This window comes from Sus scrofa, chromosome 15 (genome assembly GCF_000003025.6).
Source record: "Sus scrofa isolate TJ Tabasco breed Duroc chromosome 15, Sscrofa11.1, whole genome shotgun sequence".
Classification (NCBI taxonomy): Eukaryota; Metazoa; Chordata; class Mammalia; order Artiodactyla; family Suidae; genus Sus; species Sus scrofa.
Genome location: NC_010457.5, coordinates 121,054,296 through 121,074,407, shown reverse-complemented (window position 1 = coordinate 121,074,407; position 20,112 = coordinate 121,054,296). Strand labels below are relative to the sequence as shown.

The following is a 20,112-nucleotide window of genomic DNA, read 5'->3' as shown; positions in this document are numbered from 1 at the left end:
AATCAGATTGTTATGATCATTATACAACTACAGATGTGATAAATTCATTTGATTAATAAAAAATTAAAATAAAATAAAATTCCAAATATGCTAAAAAAAAAAAAAAGCACATCTCTTCACAGTCAGTTGATTGAAAGAATGTTCTGTATCTGCCCTGGTAGCAGGATCTCTGGTGACAGCAAACTCTGGAGGAGTGAAGAGACTTCTGGAAGTTTCTGGATATGGGCTAGCGGGTAGCAAGGAGTTATAAACAGCCAAGTAAGGAATGCTATTAGAGATTTTTTAAACTCAAATGTTAGATGTTGAAGAAAGTGCTGAAAGATTGGGTCCAGACCTGAGAAAGGGACTGGACTTTCCCATGGAATGTCGTGTTTCATTGGCTGGCCGTGTTTTCTCTGCGTGCCCCTGCGAGCAGAAACTTGCAGAACCCTGACATAAAGGTCCCCAAAAATGAATTAGAAGTACCCGTTACCCTCATAAACCCCAGGTGTGTCTGCATCTGCCTTCTGCCCAAGCTTCTGAATGCCCAGCTTAAGAAAACTCAGAGGAACAAAAACAAAAACAAAAACAACCCAAAAAGTGGAGTTCCCATCAAGGCACAGTGGAAACAAATCCCACTAGGAACCATGAGGTTTCAGGTTCAATCCCTGGCCTTGCTCAATGGCTTAAGGATCTAGCGTTGCCATGGGCTGTGGTATGGGTCTCAGACACAGCTGGGATCTGGCGTGGCTGTGGCCGTGGCTGTGGTCAGCAGCTATAGCTCCGACTGGACCCCTAGCCTGGGAACCTCCATATGCCACAGGTGTGGCCCTAAAAAGACAAAAAGACAGAAAACAAACAAACAAAAGCCTCAGGAGAAAGTGACCAGGCAGGTCACAGGGAATGGGATGGCTCAGGGGAGCAGTTGAGAATGCGTGGATGGAGAGGTTATATCGGGGACAGGTTTCTTGGTTTTGAACACTTAATTCTAGAGAAGCAACAGATGGGCATGATCAAAATCGAAGGAAGAGGGGAAAATAGCACGTTTACAATGGAGAAATCCTGGCAGATACCACTTTAGCCAAGGGGTCAAAGTTAATATCACCGTAGATAACATTGATACAATATACCCTCTGATATCCTGCACCGAGAGGGCCTCCCTCCTCTGTTATGCCTCCCAATAATGCACACCTTACTCTAATCATGAGAAACAAATGCAGATTGGGGAATATTCTACAAAATAATTGACAGTACTCTTCAAAAATCAAGATCATGAAAGACAAGGACTCAAGAAATGCTCCAGGTGGGATCCTGGATTGGATACTGAAGAAGGAAAAGGACATTATGAAATCTAAGTAAATTCTATACTTTTTTTTAAAATAGTATTTGTTGTATTAACCTTTCTTTCTTTCTTCCTTTCTTTCTTCCTTCCTTCCTTCCTTCCTTCCTTCCTTCCTTCCTTCCTTTCTTTCTTTCTTTCTTTCTTTCTTTCTTTCTTTCTTTCTTTCTTTCTTTCTTTCTTTCTTTCTTTTTCTTGATAAGTATCCTATGGTCATATAAGACATTAACCTAAGGGGAAACTGGGTGATGGGTTTATGAGAACTACCTGCTTTTTTTTTTTTTTCCTTTTTAGGGCCACACCTGTGGCATATGGAAGTTCCCAGGCTAGGGGTGGAATCGGAGCTACAGCTGCTGGCCTACACCACAGCCACAGCAACGCAGGATCCAAGCTGCCTCTGTGACTTACACTACAGCTCATGGCAGCACCGGATCCTGAACCCACTGAGCAAAGCCAGGGGTCAAACCCTCAACCTCATGGTTTCTAGTAGAATTCATTTCCGCTGCGCCACGACAAATGGAACTCCCCACCTGAACTATTTTTGTGTACATCTAAAATTAACTCAAAATTTTTAAAATGCAAAGAAAAAAATATAATAAAGACAAAATCCTGCGAGCCAAAAGTGGGCTGCCTTACCATCCCTTGAAGTGCAAGCCAACTTCCACAACAAATGAGGCCTGCTGCCCTGAGCCGGTGATCATATTATAACACCTTCACTGGAGAGGGACCTGGTCAGAAATGGTTTGGAAGGGGGTTGAAGGAATTAAATAGGATGGAAAGTCACAGAATCATGGTGTTCTTGATTTATTCAAGAACATATAATGAGCCAGGCACTGTGCTAAGTTCTTTTTTTTTTTTTTCTTTTTTAGGGCCACACCTGCAGCATATGGAGGTTCCCAGCCTAGGGGTCTAATTGGAGCTACAGCTGCCAGCCTACGCCATGGCCATAGCCACGCCAGATCCAGGCCGCGTCTGCAACCTATACCACAGCTCACGGCAATGCCGGATCCATAACCCACTGAATGAGGCCAGGGATCGAACCCGTAACCTCATGGTTCCTAGTTGGATTCGTTTCTACTGAGCCACAACAGGAACTCCTGTGCTAAGTTCTTTAAATCTTTTATCCCACTTAGATCCTGCAGTGCTGTGACTGTGGTGTAGGCTGGCAGCTGCAGCTCCGATTCGACCCCTAGGCTGGGAACTCATATATGTTGTGGGTGCGGCCCTAAAAAGACCAACAAAACAAAACAAAATATCCCACCTTCCCCTGTTAATGGAAGAGGAGAGTGAGTCTTATAAAAGTGAAAGAACAAGATCAAACAGCTGGGAGCTGGGAGGGTTGAGATTCAAATCCAGTCTGCTTGACTCCAGAGCTTGTTCTGAACCACTCCACTGTACCGTCCTCTCAGGAGTGACCCGCATTCAGTCATACCTCAGGGTCTCTGCACAGGTGTGGGTGGGGGAAGAGGAGGGAGAAGGCAGGAGGAAGGGGTTGACCTAGGATGGGCTGGTCGGCTGGAGCTGTCCATGGTGCTGTTCAGAAGGGCACGGAGCTGGAGCATCTGTGCCTGATGAGGTAGAGGAAGAAGCTGGGACAGCTAACACAGAGAGGGAGATTGCTCAGACTAGAGGGAAAGAGCAGTTAAATATGGTGGCAGATCTTCCACCAACGAGGAGGAATTAGAGGGAGAGACACTGCAAGTTTTGGCTTAAAATAAATAACCATGTGAGGTTCCCTGGTGGCACAGTAGGTTGAGGATCCCGTGTTGTCACTGCAATGACTTGAGTGGCTGCTGTGTGTGTGTGTGTGTGGCGGGTGGCGGTGGGGGGGGGTGTTCCCTTGTCTGAAAATTTCCACGTGCCTTGGGCACAGTCAAAAAATAAGTAAATAAATAACCATGTATACAGAATCTGGTGAGATAGGATTTAACTTCAGGTCTTACTTGCAACCAATACTATCCAGTATGGCCATACTGTTGGTAAAGTCTGGAAATACTTTTGTATTAGTTAGTGAATAGTCACTGATTGAGTTCTCCACTACTGTGGCTGCTCTCCCAGTTCCCTCTCCACACCCTCAGGCTTCCCCACAGCCCAATAATAAAGGGTTAAGGCCTGGCACAATGGGGGCTCCCAGGATCCAGCTCTGGCTCTAAGGCCCCCTGGTGTCCATTCTCATAGGTCAGTACCCATATCTTACCAACTGTTAAGTATTTTGCATACTACCCCTGCTTGACCCCACTTTACAGATGGAGAAATTGAGGCTCTGGAACATTTAATGACTTACCTGAAATTGCTCAGCTCTTAAATGCTAGAATCAGGACTTGAACTCAGTCTTCAGGGATTAAGCCTCATGTTCTTTCCCCTCCGTTCTCTACTGTTGGCCTGTGTGCCTATTCTCCTTTTTTTTTTTTTTTTTTTGAGAGGGGGACAATGAATAGACAGAGCAACTTGTGTAGGGGCTTTGGGTTGGCACATGAATGTTTGAAAACCCTATGGGGGTCCCAGGCACAATGGAAGTCTTTCCTTTGAATTCTCTTGCCATATGGCATTCTTGCCCCTGCTAATTTTGTGCCCTGGCAGCCCTTTGAGACTGGAGGGGCCATCAATTTCTTGATACACCCTCCCTGCCCCCAGAAACTTTAGGGGACCAGGGCATTCTAATGCAGTCCATGACTGCTCCTAGACCTAACCTTGACCTACCCAGTGGCCCTCTTAGCCATACATAGTCTTCTCTCACTCTCCACCTGTCAGATTGGGCTTAGAAGATTTACTCTACAGATTTCAGAGGTCAGTAGCTTCTGTGGGAGGGTTCACCTCCTCATTTCCCTCCCCCAGGTTAAGTACATCTTGGATGCAGACTTGATTCTAGAACCAGCACTGGAAGTGGAGTCAGAGTTACAGGGGAAGAAAAATGGGAGAGGGGTTGTGCCGGGTTGATTTGCCAAATGGACAGCAGATCACCCTGGCATCTCTTTTATTTATTTATTTATTTTTGCCTTTTCTGGGGCTACTCCTGCGGTATATGGAGGTTCCCAGGCTAGGGGTCGAATGGGAGCTGTAGCCACCAGCCTACGCCAGAGCCAACCGCAATGTGGGATCCGAGCCGCATCTGTGACCTACACCACAGCTCACGGCAACGCTGGATCGTTAACCCACTGAGCAAGGCCAGGGATCGAACCCGCAACCTCATGGTTCCTAGCTGGATTCGTTAACCACTGCGCCACGATGGGAACTCCCCTGGCATCTCTTTTTGTCTTTCCCCATCCTGGAGCACCAAAGGTAGCCTCCTTCTCCGAGAAACAAAAGAGGAGGATGTGGAGAGGAGAGAAACTATCTACCTCTCCAGTGTGCAGCAGAGAGGCTGGGAGGTGAGAGGAGAGGAGGGTGCACAAAAAGCTGAGTGGCAAAATTATAGGGCCCTCCCACTGGGTGAGTGATATTCCTCTGTACGTGCATGCTTGTGTGTGTATGTGTGTGTGTGTGTGTGACTTTGTTGATTGTCCACCACATGTCAAATATTCTACACATGACTGATCACTCAGTCCCTACATTGGCCTTTTGATTATTATCCCCAGGTAAAAAATGAGGCTCAGAGAGGTCATGGGACTTGCCCAAGGTCACACAGCCAGTACGTGGCAGTCAGGATTAATCTCAGGTCTGTCTGATTTCCCAGCCCAGAGTCTTCTCTATTTCATGGGGGGTGAGGGGTAGGAAAAAAGCTTAGAAAAGATATTTTTGCGTGTTCAGAAGCCCAAATCGCTGAGCGTGCTTTATATTTATTCCCCACCTCCCTGCTTCCAGGCAGAAGAATTGGATTCTGTTTCCTACCCATCCTTTTTCTCCCTTTTACCTACATCCTGGTCTTCACTGACTTCCCAAATCACCCCGCCTTGTTCATGGCCTTGTACAAAACAGTACCCAACCTTGTTGTCTTCCTTGGGTCCATACAGGATACGGTCACTAGGACCCAGGACCCATTCTTTTTTATGGTTTCTGGGATCCTGAAATGAGGAACTTCAGAGGCAAATCCAGCTTCCTCTCCCCTCTCAGTTTCAACCCCTTGCCACACCCCCTTCTATGCTGTTTGCTTCCTGGGACAAAGTCCAGCTTGGGCCTTTCCCTGGGGGTCCACCACGCCAGTCAAGGTGACTCACCAGCAGAGTTTTCAGGAGACAGCCAGAACTTCACAGAAGTAGAGCCCACAGGGGCCCAACTAAGACTCCCCTCTCAGTGTCCCAAGCCCAGAATCCACCAAGGTTTCGGCAGACCAGAGCTCTGGAGGGACACTCAGTGAAGAGGCACAAGGATGTGTGGCTCCTAGGATAAATTTTTCTACCTCTTTGGGGTTTTCTTGTTGGGATTCCTGAGGCTCCCTCCCTCTTGCTCCCAGAGTCACTGCTCCCTATTTCTTTTTTTTCTTTCTTTCTTTCTTTCTTTTTCTTTCTTTTTTTTTTTTTTTTGTCTTTTTCGTCTTTCCTAGGGTTGCACCCATGGCATATGGAGGTTCCCAGGCTAGGGGTGTAATTGGAGCTGTAGCCACCAGCCTACACCACAGCCACCGTGACATAGGATCTGAGCCACATCTGCGACCTACACCACAGCTCACAGCAATGCCAGATCCTTAACCCACTGAGCGAGGCCAGGGATCGAACCCTCAACCTCATGGTTCCTAGCTGGATTCATTAACCACCGTGTCACAACGGGAACTCCTCCCTATTTCTTTTTAGCCTAAGAATGGACAAACAGGTCCCTTTCCTGTTCCTAAGGTCCAGCTGAGTCAGGCTGACCATTTCAAAAGAGCTTAGAGGAAAACAAAAAGGAAATCATTATAGAAACTACCAACAACATAAAGTGGTAATGTCCAAAGTGCAGGTTTCAGATTCTGAGAATAATGTTAAAACCAGTGAAAAGCTTACTGAGCTCCACATTCCTCAATCCCAAGAAAACTCCAGACCTAATTATGCTAGCACAACTTAATGCTCCCCCCACCTGCCGCTGCCCTCCAATCCAGCCAACCTCTGGCCATGTGATCTCCTAGACCAACTCAGGTGACTGTCATCTGAGTCTAACTTTCACCTTTCACCTACACTCCAGCTTTCCCAAAATGAGAATTTATTTTCTGGATTTATCTCCAGAGTCTCTAAGGTCTCTCTCCCTTACACCCAGCTCCATCACTGTCCTGGGTAGTGAAACAGCTTTAATTGCCCATGAATGAACTCTGAGATTTTCAGCTTCACTCATCTAAGGAGTCTTCGCCAACTGAGACCCTTCCCCACAAAGGACATACGAACAAATGAACCAATGGGCTTCCCAAAATCCATAGCATGTGTAACAATGACTTCTTTATACATTCACCTTAAGATCCCTTCAAAAGAGTTAGCTTTGTGCTGGGCAGGAGGAAATGCTGGGAGAAAATGCCTAGGACGCAGTCTCTTCTACCTGCAAAAAGAATCGATTTGCTTCTTTTTTTGATAATTATTTTTCACTTTAAAAATTTTTTGAGAGCGTCTGTTCCTAAATATCACCCCATAAATTATGTTTATAAGCTGCTTTTAAGTTAACGATTGCAATCACGGAATGAATTTCAGGTTGAGATTCTGACTCTGTCATCAAGGTATATTGGGAAAGAACAGATGTGAAAAGTCCTTGGAATAGCCTGCTCTGAATTTGGTCAGGATTGTGGGGGAGGTCACGATAACTATGTTGCGACTGGTAGAAGCCAGTTACTGCTGGCAGGGAAAGTCAGAGAATACAAAATGAGAGTGAGCAGGAAAGTTGGATGGCGCTTTCGCCTTCTCTGAACCATGACTCATTCGGGTAGCCGTCGTTGCCCTGGGATACCAGGAGACGCCTTGTCCTGAGCGTCCTGTATCTATAGAGACGACAACATGGCGGCGCTGTGAGTGCTGAGCGTTCGTCCCAGGGACTAGGGGAGCTTCGCGAGTGGCAAGGGAAGGTATCTCTCCTGGAAGACTGTCTCCTTTGGGAAGTCGTGGTCAGGGGTCTCCTCAGTGTCCTTCAGCGAGCCCCCAAGGGTCTGAGACTTGTGTGAGATCAGCCTGGGGATCTCTTAGAGAAAGGTAGAACTGCTCTAAGTATATTTTATTCCTTCTTTTTACCTGTTTTTTCCACTCTCTATTCAGTGGCCCATCATTTTTTCCATTGGTCGTCTTAGGAACTTTTAGGTTGTAAATTAGGAAAATAAAGGAAGCTGATGATAGATTTTTTTAATTCCTCAAGATTAGAAAAATGGGTTTTAAAAAACACCTCTCTTGCCTACTGTCTCACAATGATTGCAGGTGTGTGTCTTTTGGAAGAGTAGCACAGGCTAGCATGAAAGTTAAAATTGTTCATTATACTAACATAGGTTTGTCTAGGGCTTTTTCAGATCCCCTATTCCTTTTAAGTTTCACATCAACTTTGTGAAATAGGATAACCCTCATTTTACAGGTAAAGAGACTAAAGCTTGAGGAGATGGAGAAACTTGCCCATCTCAAACACATCTAAGCAGATGCTGGAACCCAGCTTTTCTTACTCAGAACCACTACTCACTTCCCTAAGCCCAAAGATCTGGTCTGGACGAGCTTTGTACCCTGTTGTCTCTCACTGTTTTTTTCTACAAATGTTGATTAGAGATTTTTTTCAGAGCCCTGAGTCAGGGGCTGTCTGTAGAGTCCCCTAAAGTCCCAGGCATTAATGAGTGGGTGGAAACACTACAAAGCCACCCAGTAGCAGAAAAGTAATGGGACCTTCCCCCTTATCTCCTCAGTTTGCATTGCTTTGATTCCGTCTGAACGCCCACTTTGCAACTGAAGGTAGGAGCCTTGCCTGTCCTGTACCATGCCTAGCACTGGTACAGAGCAGACACTCAGTAGATGCCTTGCAAGTGAATGAATGTGTGAGGGTTTGGTCATGTTCCAATAAGGAAAGAGTGAATCAACAGAATCTTTTGTTCTGTGAGTGGTGGGGAGGGGGTAGGAGAGTTTCTGATGGAAACGTGGAAATTTCTAAAGGGCAATCATAAAATTGTTCACTAAAGCATAATGTATTGTAATAAGGAGCTGAACCCAAGACTTGAAAAGAGATAATTTTAGGCCAAAATAAAAGACAACAAACATCTAATCATAATTGTTTTAAGGATTAAGATACATATGAAGGACTTACAACAATACTTGGCACATAATACTTTCTTAGTAAATGTTCTGAGAAGTTGGGTTTATTTTTGAGATTGTTATTCAGAAAGTTGGGGAAGGATACTGACTAGTCTTAAAAATACACATATGTTCAAAAAAGTATTACATTGATGCTGTCTGGTATGGTAGCCCCACCTAGTGCATGTGCTGAAGGAAGCGTGCTAGAAGAAGAGGGATTTGAGATGGAGCCAGAGCCAGACCCTTGTGTGTTCCTTAGAGCAGGGCCAAGCACCCTTTTGAGCATTTGGTGAAAGCTGTGAACACTTTCCCTGGAAAAGAGCACATGCCCCTACCCATGACATTTTGCATGTAATTTTCTTATAACATTTGTATATATTTGCATGGAACTTCCAGCTGCAGTCTATCAATGGATGCCTCTGCTTTAGAGGTTGATTCATCTATCCTTGGATTGAGTCATTATTTCAGTGAATGTTTACTTTAAACCTGGCTAGAGGTTGTGTACATATAGAGGAAACCCAGAAACCCAAGAATTCTCCCATCTCATTTGCCTCTTCTTTGTCCTTTATTCCTCTTCTCTCAGGAGGCAAGACACGTTCAGAGGAAAAAGTAGAGAGTAAAAGCCAGATCAAGGTAATACCTATGCTTCAGTGACACTCACTGGGGGCTTGCTGAGAGATGCCACGTGTGGCCATGAAGAGCAGGGCAGCATGGGCCTCATCCCCAGTTCCCTTTTCCAAGTGTCCTTCCTGAATGGTGAGTCTCTAGGCTCCCAGGCAAAGCCCTGGATCATGTATTCAGCCTTATTCCTTATGGTCCTGCCTCACACCTGTTGCCAGAGCTCAAAAGCAGGCCCTGCTCCTGATAACGATGGCCATGATGAGGCTACTCCATTGGCCTCTCTTTTTCATGCCCTCCTGCCTGCCCCCCCCCGCTCCCCGCCGCCCCCTGGTCTCTTCCCAGTTCTGAACTGGCAGGAACTCCTGGCTTAGCCGGAATGCTTCCCTTGGACTTGTGTTCCAGGCACCCAATGCTCATCGAAGCAGCCCTGGACCTCTTGAGGACTGGGGACAGTGGGGACTGCACCATGAACTCCGGATCATGCCTGACTGCCAGCACAATGGCCATTCCCACCATCACTGGCAGCACAGCCATGAGTGCCTGCAGCAGCAGCAACGCTAGCGCCTGTGTGAGGACACGTGGGATGGGTGGGGTGGGCGGAGCAGGGCCGGCCCGGCTGGGGGCAGGGCAGCAGGGGTAGGATTATGATAGGACTCCCTTCTCCAAACCCCAGCACTAGACCCTGCATGCACTGAGCCCCTTGCTGTGAGCGTGATAGTGGAGGGAGGAGAACGTTAGGGAGAAGGGAGTAGGAAACCCATAGAGTGGCCCGTAGCTCTGTCTTCCTTCCAAAAGCTCTTCTGGTCTTGCTTGGTCCCTGGGGCTTTGTGTTTGCCCAGTGGATGGATGTTGTTTACTTTTTGCAGCTCTCAGGGTTCTCTCTGTTTAAGAGTATAGGGCCAGGGTGGGAGGTGCTTGTCTCGGATGTGACTGCAAGGTTTGACTGCATTTTGTGCAGCACGCGTCTGCACCATGTGTGAACTCTCATGTCTCCTTGGATGTGAGGGTGGTGGCATCTGCCTCCCTGCGGACTGGGGGTCATCTCACTTCTCCATCTGTGCGCTCAATTCACTCACTGCCCTTCCCTGCTCTGCTCTGAGGGGGTAGGAAGAGAGACGCCAGGCTATTTCTCTTCTCTTTCTGCTATTTCTCTTCTCTTTCTGCTTTGGCAGTGTCTCCATTAGCAGCTGCCTCTCCCCGTGACTCCAGTTCCCACCTGACAGGCCTCTGTGCTCTCAGAACCCCTCCACCTCCCTTAACCTACCGGATGGTAGCAGCTTCTGATGTTGCTAACTCTGGGGATACTTCACCATCCCCTGGCTGTGCACTCAATTCCTTGTTTTAAACACACAGAATATGGGAGTTCCCATTGTGGTGTAGTGGAAACGAATCTGTCTAGTATCCATGAGGATGCGAGTTTAATTCCTTGTCTCAATCAGTGGTTTAAAAGCTCCGGCATTGCCATAAACTGTGGGTGTAGGTGGCAGACACAGCTCGGATCCAGCATTGTGTGGCTGTGCGTAGGGTGGCAACTGCAGCTCCAATTCAACCCTAGCCTGAGAACTTCCATATGCCAAGGGTGTGGCCCTAAAAAACCAAACCAAACCAAACCAAAACAACAACAACAACAACAACAAAACCCACCCAGGTAGCATCTCTTTTCCTGGTTGGACCCTGACTGATGCACCAACTAATAATTTGTAATAAGTGATCCTTATTCACCTCTCCTTCGTGGGAAAATCAGGTCATCTGACACTCTCTGAAAATACTGAAACTGAGATGTAAGCTCCAAGAGAGAAGAAATTCATCAGACTTGTACATTGTTATAGTCCTGGCACTATACAGAGTCCAGTGCATCATAAGTAGTCAACAAATATCTGTGCAACATATAAATATATCCTTATGTCATGTGATGATAGAAGAACGATACTTGGTCAAAGATGAAATAAAATGTCAGTGAGTAGAGCATTCACAGCAATGACTGGTAGGAAGAGGGACCTGGTTCATCCTCCTGCCATCTGGCCACCCCAGGGATTTTTCCGCCTTCTTCCCTCCTCAGATACATAAGGGTTAGGGATCAGCCCATGAAAGGGTTTTCTGTTATAGACAGGAAGCTCTAGCATCCTTCAGAACAGTGCTTGGAGCGGCCCCAAAGTCAGGACCTGGGGTTTGGGTTGGTCACGGGCAAACTGGCTCTTTCATCTGCCCCACTAACCAGGTGAGGGATGGGAGAGGGGATAGTGGAGTACCCTGTGCTCTGGAAAAATGCCAGGGATAGGCTGCTCCTGCTAGGAGGACCTTCTGGAGAGAAGAGGTAAGATGGGGGTGTTCCGGCTTAGCGGGTTAAGAACCCAACATAGTGTTCCTGAGGATGCAGGTTCAATTCCTGGCCTGGCTCAGTGGGTTAAGGATCCAGTGTTGCTGCAAGCTGTGGCATAGGTTGCAGGTGCGGCTGGGATCTGGCGTGGCTGTGGCTGTGGCTGTAGCATAGGCTCCAACCAGCATATCTGATTGACCTCTGGCCCAGGGAACTTCCATATGCTGCAGATACGGCCCTAGGAAGGAAAAAAAGGAGAAGGGGTGGGGTGAGGAGGAAGAGGTGGCATCTGAGCAGAACAGTATCTGAGGGTGCACTTGGAATGAAGCAGGCCAGCTAAGACTGCTAAGTGAGCCAGGTGGAATGGCCGATGGGGTGGCCCAGGGAAGGCTTCAGGGACAGAGTTTTGGGGAATCTAGTTGGAAAACCATTCCAGTGACCTCAGAAGAGGTAACCAGGAATGCCTGCCTCTCACCTTCTCTTTCCAGACCACCCCCAGGGGTGAGCAGTGCTGTAATTCATTACCTTCTGGAAGTGGGGAGATCTTTGCCCATTCTCTGGGTCTTTGCATCCCACCCTGCTTTCTTCTCCCTGCCAACCAAACAGCCTGCCAGCTCTGTGGACACGAAGCTATGCCTTCTAAAGAAGCAGGAAAAAATGAAGAAGAGGGTCATCTGGGGCATTGAGGTGGCTGAGGAGCTACAGTGGAAAGGCTGGGAGCTGGGCAAGGAGATCACCAAGAACCTGGTTCTGAAAAATCTGTCCTGGAAAATCCAGAAGATAAAGTACAGGTATCAGTATGAGGGATCAGAGACCAAGCCCCTGAGCCCACAAGCCCCCAAAGAAGCCACTCTTTAAAAAACAAACAGTACACTTAAAATGTCATATTAAACCAGAACAGTGTATAAGACACATACACTTTGAATAATTATTGAAAGTAGAACCCATGTGGCCAGATGAAATAATGGAATGATGACAGTGTCTGAAGCTCCCCTTCTCCCAGTATGAGTCCCTCCCCTATTGGAACACATTCCCTACCCATAAAGGTTAACTACCATCCTGACTTTCCTCATAGTGACTTTCTTGCTTTTCTCAAAAGGGCTTACCCCTTATGTTTGCATCTAATTGCTATGTTAGTTTTATCTTCTTATGAACTTTATATAACCGGGATAATATGGTATACTTTTGTCACTCTTTTATTTTGTTCAGTTATGTTTGGAAGACTCATCCACATACAGATATGCTTCATCCTTTTTCATCACACTGTAATATTCCAGTTCATGCTTCTATGTGTTCATCCATTCTTCTGCTGTGGGACTTTTGAGTTTCCAGTCTGGGACTGTTATAACATTAAATGTATACATTTCCTATTGTACAAGTTCAAGTGTTTTTCTAGGTTAGATATTCTTCAGAGTAGAATTACTGCACATGTACCTGTTTGCTTTTTGTAGATAAAGCTAAACTATTTTCCAAAGTACTACATCCATTTATATTCTCACCAGGCACATATGAGCATTCCCATCCCTCACTATCTTTATCAGCAATTGCTATTGTCAAGATTTTTGAATTTTCATCAATAATGGTAATTTTTGTGGGTTTAATTTGCATTTCTCTGATTACTAATACAGTTGAGTGTCCTTTTACATATTATTAGCCTTTTCATTTGTGAAATTACTGTTTATGTCTGTGCCCTTGGAGTCCCTGTTGTGGCTCAATGGTAACAAACCTGACTAGTGTCCATGAGATTGCAGGTTTGATCCCTGGCCTCCCTCAGTGGGTTAAGGATCCGGTGTTGCCATGAGCTGTGGGATGTAGGTCGCAGACACAGCTCAGATCTGGCTTTGCTGTGGCTGTGGTGTAGGCTGGCAGCTACAGCTCTGATTCACCCCTGGCCTGGGAACTTCCTTATGCTCTGGGTGCGGCCCTAAAAAGACAAAAAAAAAAAGTCTGTGCCCATTTTTCCATGAGATTATCTTTTTTCAGTGGGTTTGCTTGTTTTGTTTGTTTTGTCTTTTGTCTTTTTAGGGCCGAACCTGCAACGTATGGAGGTTCCCAGGCTAGGGGTCAAATCAGAGCCCAGCCTCTGGCCTACACCACAGCTCATGGCAACACCAGATCCTTAACCCACTGAGCGAGGAAACCTAAAGCCTCATGTTTCCTAGTTGGATTCATTTCCACTGCACCCCCCCCTTTTTCCCTTAATTGAAGTACATGAGTTTCAGTTGCAGTGCAGTGGATTTAGTATCTGCCATTGTTTCTGCAGTGGTTCAGGTTTGATCCCTGGCCCAGTGAGGTGGGTTAAGGATCCGGGTTGCTGCAGCTGTGGCAAAGGTCAAAGCTGCAGCTCAGATTCTTTCCCTTGCCCAGGAACATCCATATGCACAGGTGTGGCATATAAAGAAAAAGAAAAATTGCAATATAGCTGATTTGTGATATTAGTTTCAGGTGTACAGCATAGTGATTCAGTATTTTTTATAGATTATACTCCATTAAAAGTTATTACAAAGTAAAGGCTATAATTCTCTGTGCTATGCAATATATTCTCATTATGTTATCTATTTTATACATAGTAGTTTGTGTTTCTTAATCCCATACCCCTATCTTGCCCCTCCTCCTTCCTCTCCCCACTAGCAACCACTAGTTTGTTTTCTATTATCTGTGAATCTGTTTTTGTTTTACTACATACATTTGTTTTATTTTTTAGATTCCACATATAAGTGATATCATACAGTATTTGTCTTTCTCTGTCTGACTTTCTGACATTTCACTGAGCATAATATTTTCTTTCTTTTTTCTTTTCTTTTCTTTGTTTTTGTCTTTTTAGGGCTGCACCTGCTGCATATGGAGGTTCCCAGACTAGAGGTGGAATCAGAGCTATAGCTGCTGGCCTACGCCACAGCCACAGCAACACAGGATCCAAGTTGCATCTGAGACACCATAGCTCATGGCAATGCTAGATCCTTAACTCAATGAGCGAGGCCAGGGATGGAACCAGCGTCCTCATGGATACTAATCAGGTTTGTTAATCACTGAGCCACGACAGGAACTCCATCACTGAGCATAATATTTTCTGGGTCCTTCCATGTTGCTGCGAATGGCAGAGTTTTACTCTTTTTTTGCTGAGTAATAATCCAGTGTGTGTGTGTGTGTGTGTGTGTGTGTGTATTACATCTTCTTTACACAATTATCTGTTAATGAACACTTGGGTTGCTTCCATGTCTTGGCTATTATAAATAATGCTGCTATGAACATTGGGGTGCATATATTTCCAATTAGTTTCTGTTTCTTCTAGATATATACCCAGGAGTGGGATTGCCGGATCATATGATAGGTCTATTTTTAGTTTTTTGAGGAACCTCCATACTGTTTTCCATAGTGGCTGCACCAATTTACATTCCCACCAACAGTGTACAAGGATTCCCTTTTCTCTACATCCTCACCAATATTTGTTGTTTGTAGACTTTTTGATGACAGCCATCCTGACAGGTGTGGGATGATATCTCAATGATTTATAATTCTTTAATAATTAGCAATGTTGAATATCTTTTCATGTGCCTGTTTAGCTATCTGTATATCTTCTTTGTAGATTAACTTTTTAAAAATAAAAGTTCTTATCATGAATACTAATCCTTTGTCAGTTATGTATTATGAATATTTTCTCCAACCTGGTGACTTGTTTGTTCCTTGATCATGAATGTCTTTTGACAAAAGAAGTTCTTAATTTCAAAGAAATCAAATGAACCTCTCTTTTTCTTTACAGTTAATGCTTTTTTGTGTCTTGCTTCAGAAGGTCTCTCTATCCCTGCCTAGGTCATGAAGATATTTTCCTATAGTATCTTCTAAAGACTTATAATTTTGCTGTTCACATTTGTCTTTTATCTATATGGAACTGATTTTTGGAAATACTTTGAAGTAGGGATTCCATGACTTTTTTCCCCCATCAACCAAGTGCCCAGTTGTCCCAACATCATTTATGTTGAACAACAAAAAATTTAGTTCATACTTTCCTTCATGGTCTCCCCCACCACTGATATATATCAAGTGTACATATATGTATGGATACATTTCTTTTTTCTTTATTAAAGGATAGTTGATTTACAGTGTTCCTTCAATTTCTGCTGTACAGCAAAGTGACCCAGTCATGCATATATATATATACATTCATGACCCAGTCATGTATGTATATATATACATTCTTTTTTTTGTCTGTCTTCCATCATTTTCTAACCCAAGAGTTTGAACATAGTTCCCTGTGCTGTAATAAGTATCCCATTATCCATTCTACCATTAAATATTTTATATAGCATAATAAAAAGAACAACTTAACCAGTAAGAATAACAAAAATAATACACCCTCTGAAAATAAGTAAAATATAAAATGCATAAATTGGTTAAAAAACAGCGTAACTATATAAATATGTCCTCACAATTTGTTACATCTTATTGATTCTTCAATGTAGGCATTACACCATTCTAGGTACGTGATAAACAAGACATCATAGACCTTACATTGTACCATGGAGAGAAATGGATAATAATAATACAATTGTAGAGCTGTATTATTTAATTGTACAGTTGCATTATTTAATTATAATTATCACAAATTCTTTGATGGAGAGGAAATCAGAATCAGATCTAAGGAGACTTCAGCATTCCAAGAATGATGTCAAATGACCCCCTTCATGGTGGATTATGCACTTATTTACTATGAGATATATTTCTTCTCCAGAGATTCCTTGTTTGTGTATCAATTGTAGATTTTTGGTTTGCAGTTATTCTGAAGTTTTGATATAAGAATCTATATGTATATGAGATTGTTTTAAGCTGTTGTTCTCCTATTTGCAAGTTCATCTCCAGTGTCCTACGTTTGTACCCACCTCTTCTCATGATTTCTGATTTTGGTGGTATAATTGTGCACAGATGATTTTGTATATTTACTGTATATATATACCTTTATTGGTGAGCCTTGTCATTTGTGGAATTTTTGTTTCCTGTTGCTGTGTTTTCTTTTCTGCCTAGAGAAGTTCCTTTAGTATTTGTCGTAAGGCTGGTTTAGTGTTGCTGAATTCTCTCAACTTTTGCTTATCTGTGAAAGTTTTGATTTCTCCTTCAAACCTGAATGAGAGCCTTCCTGGGTAGAGTAATCTTGGTTGGAGGTTTTTTCCTTTCATCACGTTAAGTATATCATGCCGCTCTCTTTTGGCCTACAGAGTTTCTGCTGAAAAATCTGCCGATAACCTTATTGGGGTTTCCTTGCATGTTACTTGTTTCTTTTCCCTAGCTGCTTTCAAGATTTTCTCTGTCTTTAATTTTGGTCAGTTTGATTAATGTGTCTTGGGGTGTTCCTCCTTGGGTTTATTTTCTATGGTACTCGTTGTGCTTCCTGGATTTGAGTGGTTCCTTTCCCATTTTAGGGAAGTTTTTGGCTATTATCTCTTGGAATATTTTTTCTGTCCCCTTCTCTCTTCTCCTTCTGGCACCCCTATAATACGGATGTTGGTGTGTTTAACGTTGCCCCAGAGTTCTCTGAGACTCTCTTCATTTGTTTTCAATCTTTTTTCTCTTTTCTGTTCCACATTTGTAATTTCCACTAATCTGTCCTCCACCTCGCTTATTCGTTCTTCTGCCTCCTGTATTCTGCTGTTAGCTGCTTCTAGTGAATTTTTTATTTCAGTTATTGTATTTCGCATCTCTTCTTGTTTAAGTTTTATATCTTGTATCTCTTTGGTCAGTGTTTCTTGTAAGTTATCCATCTTTGCCTCCAGTTATTTCCAATGTCTTGCATCATCTTCAGCATCACAGTCTAGTTTTTTTTTTTTTTTTTTTTTTTTTTTTTTTTTTTTTTTTTTTTTTTTTTTTTTTTTTTTTTTTTTTTTTTTTTTTTCCCTGGAGGCTGAGAATCTCCTCCTCACTTAGCTGTTTTTCTGGGATCTTTCTTCTCCCTCATCTGGGTTATAATCCTCTGTCTTTTCATTTTTATAGGTTTTTGGTGTGGTGCCCTTTTTACAGATAATAGAGTTGTAGCCTCTCTTACTTCTGATGTCTGCCCCCCTTGTGGCTGAAGTAGTATGGGGGCTTGCTGAAGGCTTCTGATGGGAGGGGCTGATGCCTGCCCACTGGTAGGTGGAGCAGATTCTAATCCCTCTGGTGGGTGGGGCTTAGTCTCTGGATGGAATTAGGGGCAGCTGTGTGCCTGAGGGGTCTTTAGGCATCCTGTTTACTGAGGGGTGGGCTGTGATCCCACCTGGATTGTTGTTTGCCCTGGGGCTTCTCAGCACTGACTGAAGGGTGGGGCCAGATTTTCCCAAAATGGCCCCCTCCAGAGAAAGGCAGCTGCTGAATATTCCTGAGAGCTTTGCCTTCAATGTCCCTCCCTCACAACAAGCCACATTCACCCCTGTTTTCCCAGGATGTCCTTACTTATCCATTCTAAATGTAATAGTTTGCATCTACCAAACTCCCCATATACCCCATTCCCTTCCCCCTCCCCCTGGCAAATACTAGTCTGCCCTCCATGCCCATGATCTGTTTCTATTTTGTAGATAGGATCATTTGTGCCATATTTTAGATTCTATGTATGAGTGATATCATATGGTATTTGTCTTTCTCTTTCTGACTTACTTCACTTAGTATGAGAATCTCTAGTTGCATCCATGTTGTTGAAATGGCATTATTTTGTCCTTTTTTGAGGCTGAGTAGTATGCCATTTATATATGTACCACATCTTCTTAATCCCTTCATCTGTTGATGGACATTTTTGTTTTTTTTTTCCATGTCTTAGCTATTGTGAATAGTGCTGCAATGAACATAGCACTGCATGTATCTTTTTCAGTGAAAGTTTTGTCTGGATATATGCCCAGGAGAGGGATTGCCAGATCATATGGTAGGTAGTTCTAAATTTAGTTTTCTGAGGAATCTCCATACTGTTTTCCATAGTGGTTGTACCAATTTCCATTCCCACCAACAGTGAAGAGAGTTCCCTTTTCTCCACATTCTCTCCAGCACTTGTTCTTTGTTGACTTGTTGATAGCCATTCTACTTGATGTGAGGTAGTACCTCACTGTAGTTTAGATTTGCATTTTTATAATAATTAGTGATGTTGAGCATTTTTTCATGTGCCTGCTGGCCATCCTGGATCCATTTCTGAACTCCTGTTTTGTCTCTCCCTGGGCTAGTAGATATTATCCTGAATTAATTATTAGAGCTTATAATAAATTGTGATTATCTTGTAGTGTAAGTTGTCCAACATCATTCTCTCTCTCTTTTTTTTTTTTTTTTTTTTTTTTTTTTTTTTTTTTTTGCTTTTTAGGGCCACACCTATGGCATATAGAAATTCCCAGGCTAGGGGTTGAATTAGAGTTGCAGTTGCCAGCCTACACCACAGCCACAGCAATTCAGATCCAGGCCTTATCTGCAACCTACATAGCTCACAGCAATGCTGGGTCCTTAACACACTGAACAAGGCCAGGAATCGAACCTGCATCCTCATGGATCATAGTTGGGTTTGTTAACCACTGAGCCATGAAGGAAACTCCCTGAATTTTCATATGTATCTTCAAATCAGCTTATCACACATACACGCAACAACTTTTTGAAATTTTGATTGGGATTTAATTGAAATACAGATCAGTCAGATCAATTTGGGGAGAATTGACATCATTAAAAATTAAATCTTTTGTGAATATGGTTTATTTTTTAATTAATTTAGGTCTTCTTTGTGTCTTTCAATAAACTGTAAAGTTTTCTCTGTAGAGAGCTTACACATGATTAGTTAGATTTATCTCTGTTTTAATTATTTGATGGTGCTAAGTATGATACTTTGAAAGTTTTTTCACTTTCTCCTGGTTGCTGGTTTTTTTAAAGCCATTTTCGGAGTTCCCGTCATGGTGCAGTGGAAACGAATACAACTAGGAACCATGAGGTTGCAGGTTTGATCTCTGGCCTCACTCAGTGGGTTAAGAATCTGGCATTGCCATGAGCTGTGTCATAGGTCGCAGACGTGGCTCGGACCTTGTGTTCCTGTGGCTGTGGTGTAGGCTGGCAGCTACAGCTGCAATTGGACCCCTAGCCTGGGAACCTCCGTATGCCGCAGATGTGGCCCCAAAAGACAAAAGACAAAAAAAAAAAAAAAAAAAAAAGTCATTTTGATAAATATGGATGTTTTGTCCCTAATCTCATATCCAGCAACCTTGATAAATTCTCACATTAATTCTAATAATGTATTTTTCTTTTTTCCAGGCACACATTCATATTTCATATTAAAATGTCATTTTTCTTTCCAACCCAGTATCCTTTCCTTTTCTGTTTTCCCTCTCTGCACTGCTGAAAAGGAAAGTGCTACACAGAAGTGGTTATAGAAGGCATTCTTGTTTTGTTCACGATTGCAATATGAAAGATTCCAGAGTTTCACCATTAGTTTGGATGTTTCCTGTAGTTGTTTTTTTTTTTTTTTTTTCTTTTTTTAGACTTTATCAGGTTAAGGAAGTTCCCGTCTATTTCTAGGTTGCTGAGAATTTTTCTCATAAACATATATTGAAGTTTATCTAATTTTTTTCTCTATTAAGATGATCATTTGATTATTTTCTTCTTAGTTTGTTAGTATGTGAATTACATTAATTGATTTTCTGTGTTAAACCAGTTGTGTAGTCCTAGAATAGCCAGCATTGTCATGGTTGAGTATTCTTTCTGTACATATTGCTAAATTC

General features: G+C 43.4%; 1 protein-coding gene across 1 annotated transcript in view; it reads left to right on the top strand.

Annotated features, from left to right (window-relative positions):
• Positions 7,184-20,112, top strand: part of CFAP65 (cilia and flagella associated protein 65) — a 40,860-nt gene continuing 27,931 nt past the window's right edge. Inside the window, 5 exon segments of the mRNA XM_021075441.1 lie at positions 7,184-7,274; positions 8,088-8,133; positions 9,053-9,225; positions 9,493-9,658; positions 12,014-12,198. Coding sequence (XP_020931100.1) covers positions 9,500-9,658; positions 12,014-12,198 — 344 coding nt within the window. The 5' untranslated portion in view covers positions 7,184-7,274; positions 8,088-8,133; positions 9,053-9,225; positions 9,493-9,499.